At 45.9% G+C, this 14,709-nt stretch overlaps 1 protein-coding gene across 3 annotated transcripts in view; it reads right to left on the reverse strand.

The window, feature by feature from the left end:
• The window catches only part of sema6cb (semaphorin 6Cb), a 142,546-nt gene that overhangs the window by 40,661 nt on the left and 87,176 nt on the right, over positions 1-14,709 (reverse strand). For all 3 annotated transcript variants that reach the window (XM_076736563.1, XM_076736562.1, XM_076736561.1), the window contains exons 6-13: positions 14,328-14,385; positions 10,965-11,021; positions 10,375-10,476; positions 5,397-5,487; positions 4,142-4,264; positions 2,012-2,100; positions 1,591-1,808; positions 106-237 (exon numbers count right to left, since the gene is read on the reverse strand). In XM_076736563.1, coding sequence (XP_076592678.1) covers positions 106-237; positions 1,591-1,808; positions 2,012-2,100; positions 4,142-4,264; positions 5,397-5,487; positions 10,375-10,476; positions 10,965-11,021; positions 14,328-14,385 — 870 coding nt within the window. The remainder of the gene's footprint in view (positions 1-105; positions 238-1,590; positions 1,809-2,011; positions 2,101-4,141; positions 4,265-5,396; positions 5,488-10,374; positions 10,477-10,964; positions 11,022-14,327; positions 14,386-14,709) is intronic.

Consider the following 14,709-nt stretch of genomic DNA (forward strand, 5'->3'; position numbering starts at 1 on the left):
GTTCTGTGCAGAACAATAAGAGCAGCAGCTGCAGAAACTTCACTGTCAGAGGCAGAAAAACATGCTGGGAAGTGACAGTTTGCTATTTAAAGACGCGTCTCTTACCTTGGTTTTGGGACCTGCTCCTCTGGAACAGGTGTCCACGCTGACTCGCTGTTCCTCTGCTCTTTGAATTTGCCACTGAAGGCCCTCTCGATGTCGTCCATGTAGAAAGCGCAGACCGCCGAGCCGGTGATGCTGTTGAAGGGGCCACAAAAGAAGACGACATTACAGAGGGGGAGAGACAAAGGTCTGGAATCCAGGTCTTTGTCCAAGTCTGGCACAACCTCTGTCTTCTTATTAAGGAGAATTCAGCACATACTGACAGGCAGGACGTGAAAATATGACTTCATTTATCCTGTGATGTGTTTGTCCTGCCGTTATTTGACTCATGTTTGCCTTAAACATTTTCATTCTTGGTGAAACACTTTGTTCCCTTGTTAAAGGAAAACCAGAAATTGGAAGAGATCGTTTCAGAGATAATGGCTGTTCGTGGTGTTGGGAGACAGGACTCAGCTATTTCTGCATGTCCTTTTCTTCCTTTCTTAAAGCAGCCGACATGAGCTGGTAGTCATGCTAAAGCTAATGTAACCCAAAGAGTCTTTTTCAGCAGTGACAGTGACTGCAGCCCTACTCATGTTGGAGCTGTTAGCTTAGCTTTAGAGACGTTCCAGCAGATGAGAACAACAGAATCAGGGATGTGAATTTGCCCCTAACACTGGACTACAAGCTTATAACGACCACTGGCATGGAGCACCAGGCTGCGCCATGAATGCTTTCATTATAGATTAACCTGCAAATTGTTTTCTTAATCACTTGAATAATCCTTATTTCTCCAAGCCCACGCTGACATAGTGAAAGGTTTGTTTTGTCCAACCCAGAATCACACAGCGTATTCAGTCGAATATCATAGAAAAACCAGGAAAACCAACCGACGTTCACATTCACGGCGGCTGCGGCTCAGGAGGAACAGCGATCGTCCACTGATCAGAAGGTCAGCGGTTCGATCCCCGGTCCCTGCAGTCCACATGTCGAATGTCCTTGGGTAAGATACTCAACCTTGAATACCTCCTGATGCTGTGCCGTGTGTGCGTGTGTGCGTGTGTGTGTGTGTGTGTATGAACTTGTGTAGTAAAGCCTTGATGAATGAATGATGAGCAAGGCTAAAAAAACTGCTATACAAATGCAGCATATTTACCATTTGAAGAGGTGTTTTTTCTTTAAAAAGCACTGATATCTTAGATGTTGCTGATTAATTTCCTGTCTATCAACAGATCAATTAATTCAATTTATTGGATTTTCAAACAAGATTAATGTGCATGAGAACAAGCGACTCGTTCATGGTGAATGTGTGTAACTTAAAAAATGATTGATGTGTTAATGCTGTATTAAAGGTTCATTTCTGAACCGGGGCTGTTCTGGGATCAGACAAACCAAAGACTCCAGAGAAATCATCATCAGTGAGTACTCAATGATCTGACTCCACCTCAGCTTTACCTCAAAGACAACCACAACACGCTGCCGTGAAGACACAATAACACTGATGCCGACCTGTTGGCCTGCGTGGTGAAGACGCCGAGCACGGCCGGCCGGTGGTTGATCTGCAGCACGTTCGTCAGCGACTGCAGGACGTCGAAGTAGAAGAAGGAGTCGCCCGGGACGGAGCAGTTCAGCCGGGCTTTGAGGAACGACGTCCAGTAACGTTCCAGCACCCTCGGCGAACCGCCGTTATCATTCTTACAAACACGCGCGACTCTGGAGAAAACCACCTGAGGGTAGAGGAGGAGAAAATCCCTCAACTTCCATCCATAAATCACACTGTTCATCAGAGAAATCTCAGGCAGAATATTGAACAGCAGTTAAAAATGTAATCTGCATGAGACGCCATCAACTTCGTTTCACTCAGAAACTGAAGTACAGACGCCTCAAACCACGACTCTGCGGAGGATCCGGTCTGAAACGAGTCCCTCACCTTGCCGAGAGTGGTGTACTCCACTGCGATCTCGCTGAAGAAAAAGTACACATAGTTCCCGTACTCAATAGCGTGGAGGAAATGGGGCTCTGTGGGAGACGAGAAGAAAAGATATGTGACAAACACGCTGGCAGTGATGCCTTATTTCCAACATGACAGAGTATTGTGAGCAGGCTGGGAGAGGAGCTAGTAAACACAGATGCTCAATTTGGAAAATGGGTCCAAGAGAAATGCAGGCACTGTGTTGTGAAATAAAAACCTGAACATGAGCACAGAAAGACAAGGAGGAACTGACTTATAAACACGGTACGGGAACAGCAGAGCCGGTGCAGAGAAAAACACCTTGATAACCAAGATTCAGTCAGAAACGCAGTAATTTACTCGGCTGGAGTTCAAAAGCCTCCATGGAATCTGAATACAGAGCAGATCAGCTTCATTGATTCCTGTAAATATCTGCTTATTCTCAATCTGATGCAGCGACAAGTTTCAAAGACTGGGAAAGATGTGGAACGCTCCAAAAACACCTGTTTGGAATGATCCACTCCACATAAAGGGGAGTACCGCATGGCTGTCGACGCAACTCATTTGTAAATGATTCTGGTTTCGTACACGTTTAGAGTTGTTGGTTCTCTGAATGTCTTGACATTAGAGCGACTCAAATACGTACTGAAAGGCACAACACAAGTCCTGAGGATCTGGACCAACACTATGAGATCCTACAGGCTCCTTTTAATGAGGACCAACAGGAATATTCCTCTTGTACGGTGATGATCGATTAACTAAAAAAGTAATTAGCATATTGGATTTTCTGACTGAACCTGACCTGATGCAATCAGACTGTTTCACTCTTTGATGAGCCAAGTTACATGCTAATCAGCTGCATCCGAAATAATCTGGTGAGCGCCGGCTAAAGGTGAGAAGGCATCTAACTGAATGTTTTGTACAAAAGGGCAAAGAGAGATACAAGATTTGAAGAGGGATTTGTTATCCTCTGAGCTCAGTGAATCCTGGTATTTTTGCAGACTTGGTATCTGATCCAAAATGGAGCCGGTTATCAGAGGCCAACCCGAATTCACCGAGATGCTGACATGTCAGAGGAATAAGAAGTCTTCTATTTCCACAAGGCGACACCAACCACCTCATGTAGCCTCTTTATTCCTGGCATTAACGTGTCTCTTGGGCAATCTAACCACAAGTGGGGAGCTCGTAGCACATCAGTTCACACTTGGCATTATACTGGCGGCCCAACACTACTTCGCCAAAACAGACACAAAGCAATAAAGAATTTAATGTATAACATTTGCAGAATTTAACTAATAGTTAAGAATTTGTTGTACACAGCTTTTCATAAAGCTCAAAAAGTTTCTCCTAATACAGAAACTCACAAAATTGCAGGATTTTTAAAGGGAGTCTGGGGACATTCTCCATGGGAGACAACAAAGTCACTAATATTGGTTACTGTTTCCTGTATTTGTAAAATTTGACATGTTAATTGTCCATAAAATGTCTTCTTTCATAAATCAAGTATAAACAGGAAAATCAGTTAAAACAGTTTGTTCAAACAGGTGCTAAACTTCGACAGGTAAGACGCACTACAATGACAAACTGACAGGGAAAGAAACAACTTAATGTAGTCCATTTAATGCCGAATTTAGAAGAAGGAGGCATGAATGATTAGGAATTTGCTGTAAGCATTTTGCAAAGTTGATCAAGTTTCTCTCACTCAACAGCTCTCAAAATTGATTGATTTTTTAATGGAGTCTGGGGACACTGCGGAGTAATCAGCTGATGTGTTCACAAACATCTGCTGCTTTTCTTGGCGGGTGAGAGAGCCCAAACATGTAATCTGCACTACAAATGGTAATCAGACAGCGTGTTTCTGTGCAGCCTACTCATGCAGAGGACGTCAGTTGAGTGGGTGGTCCTTCAGTGTGGCCTGGGATAGATTTGCGTACATACTGCTGAAAGAATGTGGCCACGTGCATCCTGGACCACCTCTGCGTGTGGTCTGAGTGGTCGGATCTCAGTGCATCTTGGGTGCTGTCCACAAGCCAGGTGTAAACACAGTGCAGCCACAGTGCCACAGCTGCATGCTAACGTGCTGAATGTGACACCTTGCTGGACGCTCACCTCGCAGCCATTTGGAGTCGTACTTGACTGTACGCAGAACGGGGCTACTTTCTCCCAGACTTCGGTAAATCACTGCATCGCTCGCCAAGAAGTCCGTCATGGTGGCCGAATAGAAATCACCACCTGAGAGAGAGAGGGAGAAAATAATTGAGATGCATTGTCGGGGATCACAACTCCCAAGAATAACCCACTTCTTTCAAGTGTCTATTTTGGTCTCAGGTGACTTTTATTGCCCTTTAAGAGGAGACAGAGGATAACACATGTTGGAGAACATGCCACTTTTAATCACAGCCCGTGTGAACTTTGCATAAATGTCAGTGGAAACCTGGCAGGATTGAGTGCAGGTCCGGCTCTCCCTTCACTCTTCCCTGAACTTGCCCCCGACATGTTCACAAGGTATCAGCTTCCTTCACTGCGATGATGAGTGAAGAAAATCTAACCGCAAATCAGAATCCACCAAGGGGCAAAGTCTGATTACAGCCTGTGATGATCCTGCTCTGACACTGGACCACAGCACACGTATCCAGGCAGACCAGGAACGCAGCTGACATGAAGGCTGTTATTATACTGTTAGTTTCATACTCTTGGACAAATGTCTTTTCTTTGAGCAAATTGTAATATATTCAGAAAGTTGATGAAAAATCACTGAATTGACTCCTGAAAATGTTAAACTGACAACTGCTGGTGCAGACTTGACAAGCATCTGAAAATGTTCATCAAAATGTGACGCAGAGACCATAAAGGAGCTTAAACTAGTCTGGTTTTTGAAACACGTCACCTCAGATAACCCAAAAAATGATCCTCGTTAACATGATTTACTGCTCAGATGTGGCTCAACTATTAAAATCCAGCCAATCATAAAAGAGTGCAGCATTTGAAGTGATCTCACTTGATTTAGCAAACGTATTCACAGTCTGGTACAGTGATCGTTTCACCAGGGACAACTTCATTTTCCTTCAGTAAAATGAGAGATAAGATATTTTATTGAACCCACGTCGGGTAAACTGTGCTGTTAAAGGCAGCAATAACAGCCAGAATAAAGAACAACGGGACAATAAAAAGGAACACGAAGTGAAAATCAGTATGTACATTATATACAAAACAACATCAGTGTGAAGTGCATGACTCCCAGCCTCCTGAAATCTAACTATCACTGGAACTTTAAAGGCCCTTTGAAAAGACTAATGATACAGATCAGCATCACGGTGACATTTCAATTACAGGACGGTCCACCGGGTCACTCCGCCTCGCTCACCTGCGAAAAGGCCGACGTTGGACTGGCGGGACTCAAAGGGACAGCGAGCCTGTCCCACCACCTCCTCCCCTTCCTGCTCCAGCGTCGACATCTAGGTCGGAGAGGACACAGTACAAAGGAATACTTTATGAGGCCACACACAGAACTGTGGAGCTAACCCGACTCAGAAACTGGACATAAAAGACTGAACATGAAAACAGCGACGCTGTTTACACTTGTAAACCCACGAGGTCGCCGCCGCCACGCCCGCGAATGCCACCAACAAAAGTCTTTAATGTAGTGAGAACGGCGGCGACGCACACCGAATCAATGTGTGATTACGAAAGGCAACACATGCATTGTAAAGATTAGTTTTATTCCACGTAATTTCGTCTGTCGCGAGCAGAGAGGACAGTTTATCGCTCAGCTGCAGATAGTTAGGCGCCGTTTCCCGAGCTGCTGTTAACAGGACTGTAAAGGCCAGGTAAGACAATGTGTGTGTGTGTGTGTGTGTGTGTGTGTGTGTGTGTGTATGTGCGCGTGTGTGTGTAACAACAAGGGTCAACAAAGACCTCGAACTCCAAGATCATGCGTGAGGAGTGGACACAATAATGGGAACACCATCATGGTAGATCAAGGCAGGGTGAACTCCAGCTCTTCAGTATTCTCTATACCTTTACACAGTTGAATATCAAATAATTATCAATCCTCTTATGCTTGTTTGTGTTGTGCATTGTGATTTAATGACGGGCAGAATTTGTTTTTATGGATGTAAACTAGCTTGAACTCTGTACGTCAGAGCTACGCCACTGTGCCGCCGACCAGAGTTCATGAGTTTACAGCAGTTTCGCTGCATAAAAATGGTTCAAAGAGGGCTTCAAAATTAGTCTCTGAGAGCTTTACGCCAGAAAGCATCAGGAAAAAAACAAGCCTCCGAGCAGTCTTAACTGCTCCTGGAGACGTCCCTACAAAGACCTGAGCTGCGTGTAGGGGCTGATAGCTTGTTACGTTCATGGTATGTTATTGAAGACGTTACGAACAGATGCATCGTGAAAACGTCAGCGCAGGCGAGGATTTATTTGCTTTTATTTCCACCTGGGACGAGACGCAGCGGGTTAATGGCAGCTCTGTGAACACGTGACTGAAGAGTCATCCAGAGGAGAGGAGAAGAGATCCAGAGCCTTACAATAGAAGCGCCCCGAGACACGCGTCCAAAAACCACTTCAGACTCTTAACGGGGTGCGTTTACACCTCTGAACCTGACGCAATCCAGCACAACAGCTCTGCCCTACATACGACGTCTGTGAAGCTTCAAGCGTCCGTTTGCTGTTCACACTGAGTCTCTAGTTTGTGCTGCTTTTATGAACTGTATGACTTTGGCGAGGAGCTGCTTTTACCTCCTGCACGGCGTCAGAGTCGGGCTTTGGTTAGATTTGGTGCAAAGTGCTTGCTTAAATAAAAGCTCACAAGTGCAGCTCAGTGACTAAGTGCCTTTAATGTGTTTTCCAGATTGGCCTTAATAACAGGAAACAGACACATGACCAAGAAAAACCTGACCAAGAGAAGACATGACGACAGAGAGCTCGCTGGGTTTTTTTCCATCGGGGGGGGGGGATCCAAAATGTAAACATGTGCTTTGACACGGTGGTCACACTTAGTGTTTAATGTATGGATGTTATCTTTGGCAAATGTCTGCAAAAGAGCAAGAGCTGATGAGGAGTTAGCTGTTAAGTAAAGACTCCAAAATAAGCTCCAGCAATGTGATCCTGACTATCAGACATACTTCTTAGAGCGACTGATGATCAGTTTCCAATCCGATCAGAAACCAGCGGCACTGACCAGACTTGCGGCCTGCAGAGTGACGTGATGCAAAGTGAGGCGGCAGTTTGCTGATCACAAGAAACTCACAAGTCGGAGAGAAGTGAGGAATCAACAAAGGCGCGCAGTGACGGCGGGACGGTTACCCCAGCGGGCGGATGAAGACAGATGGATCTGACGCTTCAAGGTTCTGTTGTATCACTGACGCATGTCGAAAACAGCCTCTCTTTTGTCTACAGACCAGCTGTCTCAGCAGTCTGGTCAGTGTTCACGGCTGAGCATCCATTCATGTCTTTGACCAGCGCGCGCAGACGCCTGTCAATCAATTCCCCCTCGTCCTCGGCAGACTTTTCGTGGACTCCCGGAGACGGATTCCTTGATATGATTTACTCTTCCCCGCTCTCTCCCCAGCTGTCTGGATAGTCATCGCTTCTGCTTTTTATCCAGACTACGGAAAAAGACGAGGGGAGGGGGGGACACAGCTGGAGGTTGTGGAGAGGAGGAATTTGCGTTTTGTGTAAATCAGCCGTCTTTAGCAGCGAGACATGTTGAATCAATCTTACTTGTGTGTATCAGCCTTTGGACAGGAGCTGAGCAATGAGACTGTGCAGGACACCTGAGACATCCTGGGACCTTCAGTCTGCAGAGAAGCACTATTTGGCCCCCCAGCCCAGCCACTGAGTTTCCTACAGGCCCCCAAACAGCCACTGTCCAGTCCTCTAAAGTAAGGCATTAACGTTAGCATGTCTGGCTAATTAGCTTGTTGCCTACAGTGTTACCTCCAAGGACAGGACTTAGCATAACATTAGCTATCGACATTATCAAAGAGGGCCATTCAGGACTGATCCATCCTGAATGTGAACCACGCTCTGAGGCTCCGTCCTGGATTCAGTTTAATTATTCGTTCTGCATCCGTTTTATCATAAAGACACTGCGTCCAGCCCTTTCTCTTCAAATTATATCGCTCTGCAATCACTTTTCATCTGCTAAGATACACCGAGATAACACAGAACTTTATTTATCCTGCAGGGGAACTGTTCCAAAATATAAACAGCTCAACAGTAAGGATCATTCTCTGTGGGCTGCATGCAGATATGAATGAGAAGTAGCATATATCTAATATGATGTACGGGTAAGCGTATGTGTGGCTACTTGTACTATTAATTTTGTACACTGCATTGCTTCCATTTGCATTAAATGCGCTTTAAACATAATTTTAGGATTGTTAGTGTTGTTGGAAGTAGTAGTGGAGGTGTTACAAGGAAAACACCCACCGATTCAGAGGCTGTCACTGTAACGAGTCCCAGCAGTGCAACACGACATCTACACTGCTGCCTTTTCTTATTTTGCCGTGCGCAGCAGGATTAAAGTACTTGTTAATCCCTTTAAATGTTCTGTAATCAGAAGGAGCCTCGTCTGACTGGCTCGTCGACGCAGACCGCTGGGTCAGATCTTAGGTCAGCGCACTGGGGGAGCAAACCCAATGAAAAACAGGGTCTTGAGTTATTCGGCTCCCCTTTGGATCTCAGTCCCCCCACACTGTTAGATTTACGGTCTGTGCTGCAGGACGTGCACTCCCTCCTCCACTAATGGCCGGCTGTGAATCACAGTCCAAACCTGTGATGTCACCTCTGAGGCTCCGGCACATCGTCATGTTGGGTTTTTATTCAGCAGACCTCAAACTGGAGGAGCTCGACCTTTGCATTGTGCTCAAACAAATGGCATCTGTGCCTTTTCTGCTGATGTCTTCACTTGGCCTGCAGCTCCCCGCGCTGTTATTTATCGCTGAAGCGATGGAAGAAGCACAGAAACGAGGTGCAGCCCAGATCCTCGTCTGCAGGCACCGAGCTGACCCCGCTCTATTTCCCCCCGGTCCCACTCCTCTCTTTCATCTCCTCCCTCAGCTTTGTTGTTTCAGAGGTGCGAGAGAAGCTGTTGTGTTATTAGCATCATCAGCATATCTCGTGTTCTGTCAACAGATTGCTCTCTCTGCCTCGTTGAGCCGACATATTATTCCACCAGCGTCAAGCGTTTGAAGTCAGCGGGTCCCGTGAAACTCAAATATGGCCGCATTTCACAATGTGTGTTCAGTGCAGATCTGCTGCTGATCTCTCATAGCTCTGATGGCTGCTCGGGGTCTAATCCACCTCTGCTGCCAGGGTAGAAAAAAGAAAAGCGCGATAGACGTCCAGCAAGTCTGTGACTACCGGTCAGTCCTCTTTGCATGTGTGCACTTTGAACAGGTTGACATGATCGTCCCTTTGCATGCAGTTAATAACTTTCCTGATATTTTCCCAGCAGCTCGAGCTCGTCGCCGGTTATTGTATCATCGCCGAAAGCGCAAAATGAAGTGCCGGCTACCAGATGTCTTTTATAGTTAACAAACGCTGCATTCAGCCTGGTACGACCGGCCTTCGTAGCGGCGGTTGTGTAGGTGTTATTTCATAGTAGATGCCCTTTTCAGAGTGGTGTTGACATTATTTTATCTACTGCTCAGGCTCCAGAAGCCTTACACAGATGCACTGTGTCTGTATCGGTGCATTCGCAGTAACGGTGCGAAAAGACATTCCAGTGCACTAAAAGTGTTTTATATCATGTTAACGCTTTTATGAGCCTAATTTTCCTTAATTCAACTTACACATTTTATCCATTTTATTTGTGTTTTTATGTGATTATCTATAATAATAGAACCATCACACAATTTTCACTGTTCAAATATCCTGTAATACAGTATATTACGACTGTTCAGCGGTAAAATATCCAGCCTTCTTTCATATTAAAAACCTCTGAGGCCATCCTACATAATGCCTGAGTGATAAAGGACTTTGAGGTCTATATATATCTACATCTATCTTTCTGTACACCTCAAATTCCTCCATCACTCACTGAAACAGTGAGTTCGTGCAGCCTTTTGCTGTTTTCAGAGATATATGAAACATCTGTGTGAGACCCTGTGAACTGTGATAATCCTGACAGTGACACTTTCACAAAAAGCCAGCGTGGCGCTAATGTGATGCGAGTTTACTTTGCAGTCTGTCATTTCCAGTAGCGACTTGAGTAAAAAAGGTACAACTGAAACGGTGCGCAAGGACAGGAAAGAACACATCTGGTAACAGCTGGAGCATCGTTTCTTATCTGTAATTGAGGCCAGGGGGCAGCGCACAGCAGTGCAGTATCTTACCTTATAGTTACGGCAGGTGGGGTTGAAGGCGTTGGTGCCGCAGGCGAAAAGCGTCTCGTCATTGCGTGGCACGAGCACCTTGATGTAGTTGTAACATTCATCCTGTCAGGGGGAGAACAGCTTGATGTTATTGTACATTAGGGACAAAGTCCATGCCGGCTTCTGGTACGCCGACGACAGAGTGAAAGCAGGAGCTGCAGCAGGGAGACAGAGCATTTCACTGGCTGACACACACACACACACACACACACACACACACACACACACACACACACACACACACACACACACACACACACACACACAACCTCGCCTCTGTTTTACAGTCATTATCACAATCCCCAGGCTGATTCTTGTGGTTTCACTGTAGCTCTGGGAGGAAAGCGCGACGCCGAAAGCCCCAGTCTGTCGTCTCCTGATGGATGCGCCACTGATGCTGATAAGCTACCTGCACACCTTTGCTTATTACAAAACTTCGCTGCGCAGGAAACGAAGGCAGGGGCAAAGGAGGCGAGCCGAAGGAGTCAGAAATAAAACCAAAAGCAAAAACAGAGAGGGGAGGACGCGTGTGTCTGGGAGAGCATACTCACGCTGTTCTTCCCTCTCACAGTGCACTTCTCCACATCCTTCGTCTTCCAAGTCAGTTTCTGAAAGATGAACAGACAGCCAACTGTCAGCTCAAAGACAAGCTGTTTCTCACCATCCCGGCTTTTTGTTGCTCCCAATCGTTCAAGTGCTATTACCAGACAGCTGTGATGAAAATCTCATTAACTTCAATAAGCTGTCACGAAGAAAAACAAACAGAAATATCAGGAATGCCTGTGGCGGCTCGCGCTGCTCGTCGGCGGGCCGCTCAGCACTGCAGTCCCTCAGTGATAGAAATCACTGTGCGAGATAAGTCCGGATCTCTGGGAACACACTGCAGAGCGTGTTCGCGTTACTTCCTTATTGTACATAAAGAGCAGCCAATTAGCCCCAATTAACCAAAAGGCCCTGCCCCTCGTCTTCACGCACACCAACACGCACTTCCTGTATCAGTGCTAGACATCCGGTGGGCTGTTACACACAAAGATCCACCAACTCGTTAACAAGCTCTGCCAGCTGAAGGTTTAACGTGCTTCCGCCCTCCGTCGGATCATCTGCCGATCCGGATTTCCTCAAAAGCACCACGAGGCTGCTGGTGGGTGCACATGCTTCTGTTTCAAGTCATTCAGACGTCAACAGCTGCTAACAGCGTCTGAGCCGACAGGAGCTTGGAGTCTGGCGTGTCAGCTTTGCTTTGGTATTATGGGATGACCTCTCCACGCAGGAGCAGTGCAGCAGGTTTGGGATCTGCCGTCTTTTTGGCTGCACTCCGGATATTTCACACAAGTTTTGAACTATTGCGACTCAAACAGATTTCCGTTTCGGCCGCTTTTCAGTGTTGGCTCGACTAAAAGTTTCACCTGTACGCTTTAATTCAGACGGCGCACCTTTGTTCTCTGGCAAACATTACAATCATTTTCAATGTATAACAGTTAATTAAACTCCAACTTTCAGGAAAATGCAGATCTTTAATTACTTTCTCGTCACTGAGTTTGTGCACTTGTTAGACCAAGATGTTTGCACGGGTTTTGATATGAATACATGAGATATTTAATTACTGCATGTGCGTTCGCTGTATGAATACCTTTTTACCTTCTCTTTATTTTGCAGTATGTCCTTGTCTCCACCGAGCACAAAGCTGGAGAGACGCGTACATTTCCTCCCTTTATCATTTATTTATTTCTTGCTGTTTAGGTGTTTCGTTTGACTCCAGGTGTTCTCAGCTGCCACCTTATAACACCTGTGCTGAAACGCCTTATTGGAGCCGAGGGGTCACTCCACTTGGACCATAAGTCCCTGAAACACAATTTGTCAGGCGGGCCTCTTGTTCTCTTGGTCTCATTTTGTCAGAGAGCTTTCAGTCCAGCAGTCAAATCAGAAACTACTTCCAACAGGTGAATGCAATCTTCCTGCTGGGAAAACAGGAGACCTGGCCCTTGAAGTAGAAAGGACAGGCACCCGAGCGATGGAGGGCCTCCACTGTTTCATTTCCACTCCACGCAGGGTGATGAATGCATTAAAGGATTACAGCTGGCGTTATTCTATATTTTCTCATTATCAAGAAATCCCTTGAAAAGGCCACAACCAACAATGCATTAGTCACACTCTCCATATTTCCTGATTTTCCTATCGTTTCTGCGCCATTTAGCCCCAAAGCCTCTTTCTGCAGACATACCTCCATGGAAACGCTTCTTAAATATGAACAAATATTATTCAGCAGAGGTAAAGAATGCATTTGTTGGGGACTATTTTCAGTGATGGACTAATACATAAATGAGCTTTTCCAGCAGCTCTCCTCAAAGAAAACAGCCGCTGCGATCGAGGTCACGAAGGAACCGGTCAGTCAGTGAAAGTACTCGTTAATAAGATCAATTCATGGCTGCTTTTAGTCTTTTCAAGTCATTTCTTAACCATAAGAAAAAGCCTTATCCTTGAAGTGGAGATACCTTCAGCACTACAAGGTTTCATACCTTTCATCTGTCACATTTTTGAGAAAATATGAGAAAATCTAACCACAAAACACTCTGAGGAAGTTCAGTTAGAAGAGTGAAGACTAGCTCATCAATAAGCCGCATCTGATTCCTGATCGTTTTCAAGGCGGCACTCTTCCCTCCAGGTCCACGCGTGGAACATCTCCGGCAAGACTTTGTGAAGATCCAACCCCGTTCAGCAGGAGTCAGCATTATGGTAATAGTCCCTGCCTTGTCCACGCTCGATTTGGTTTACTAATAATTACTTATGGCCATCCAGGCCTGGGGAGATCAGCGAAGGGCAGAATACGAATGAGTGCCTGGTGTGAAAAATGAAGAGCTGCTTTAAAAATGAGCCCGAGTGAAGGAGCGGGTCTGCGATGAAGAGGAGGCTCCGCGTTCAGGTGATACGAGTCAGTCACAGGCTAACGATCCGGCTCAGATGGATCGCAGCATGAGGAGGGGGAGAGTGTGACAGCAGAATATGGGTACGGTCCTCAATACTTTCACACTCAGCTGCTGTCACGCCGGAGGCAGCGGAGGTTTGAGCGAATGCCTAAAAAATGCATCATATACAAACATTCAATATCTAACTTCTCAAATAACATAACCGAGAACAGATGGACTAACGGCGTAGTGCTCTGAAGTTTTCATTTCTTTGGGCCACAGTCGACACCCAAATCAATACCTTAGCTCTCCTCGACATGGAGCGGTGGCCTCATCAGAGCGAATGTCCGTGTTTAGCACAAATCTAAATACGAGCAAACAAAAGTCCAGGCCTCGGAGGGATTTTATTTAAGTGCAATCATGTTTGACAAATGGGATTCAGATAGGAGGGAGCGTGGCACTTCAAAAGCCACAAGAGCCTCGCTCGGCTTGTATTGGATATATGTCTGAGGAGAGATTGCTTAATACTTGAATGAAAAGTCAGGTGAAGGGTAGACGGGAAAATAATGAGATACACAAATCTGAGAGTTTCTCCTGTGAAAACACAGCACGGTTCACAAAAACAAGAGCTGAAATGCTGCCTGAAGAGCACTGCTTGGCACACCTTAGAACAGGTATCTCAGGCCGACGTGTGACACTCAAAACCCCATCCTCAGTTACGTGAATGATTTAGTTTTTCGTATATTTAATGACCACAGAGTCCTAAAACCTGGTGTGTTGGTGTGTGTGGTCGACTGGCAGCTGAATACTGGACCAGGACTGACTTCCAGACTATTTGTGATGTCATAAATCAAGCTCATATCGGTCCATCTGTTGAAACCTGGACTTTCAGCGGCCACAGAGAAACTTTTCACTTTCAGCAGATGAATGTGAAAACAGCCTTCTGGTGTCAGACTCTGCACATGCATCATTCTGGGACTTTAAACATTGATTGTGGACAGACTTTCCTACCTGCTGTGGGATGATCTGCCCGGATGAAGCAGCAAGATTGATGGCAAACACATGGTCCCTGCAAGAGACGGAGAGTGGAGGCACCGTTAGTGGGGTCCTCTCCACATGCTCTTTGTCAGCCATGATGGTTTTTTGAATGCAAAGCTCCATAAGCCTCCTCCAACCAGTTCACCAAACCCTGCTTTCCAAAAAAAGCATCTATTCCCCTCAATAGGAAGCTGGAAGGTGGATTAACAGACAATGTTTGTGTTGCTGTTCAACTTCATAAACTCGCAAAAGTTTCCCAACTATCGACACAACCCACATGAATCACTGTGTGAAGGGAGGAATGCACTTTGTTGTACGCAGCTGTGGAAAATATTAAGTCCATTTAGGTACATTA

Source organism: Chaetodon auriga, chromosome 8 (genome assembly GCF_051107435.1).
Source record: "Chaetodon auriga isolate fChaAug3 chromosome 8, fChaAug3.hap1, whole genome shotgun sequence".
Classification (NCBI taxonomy): domain Eukaryota; kingdom Metazoa; phylum Chordata; class Actinopteri; order Chaetodontiformes; family Chaetodontidae; genus Chaetodon; species Chaetodon auriga.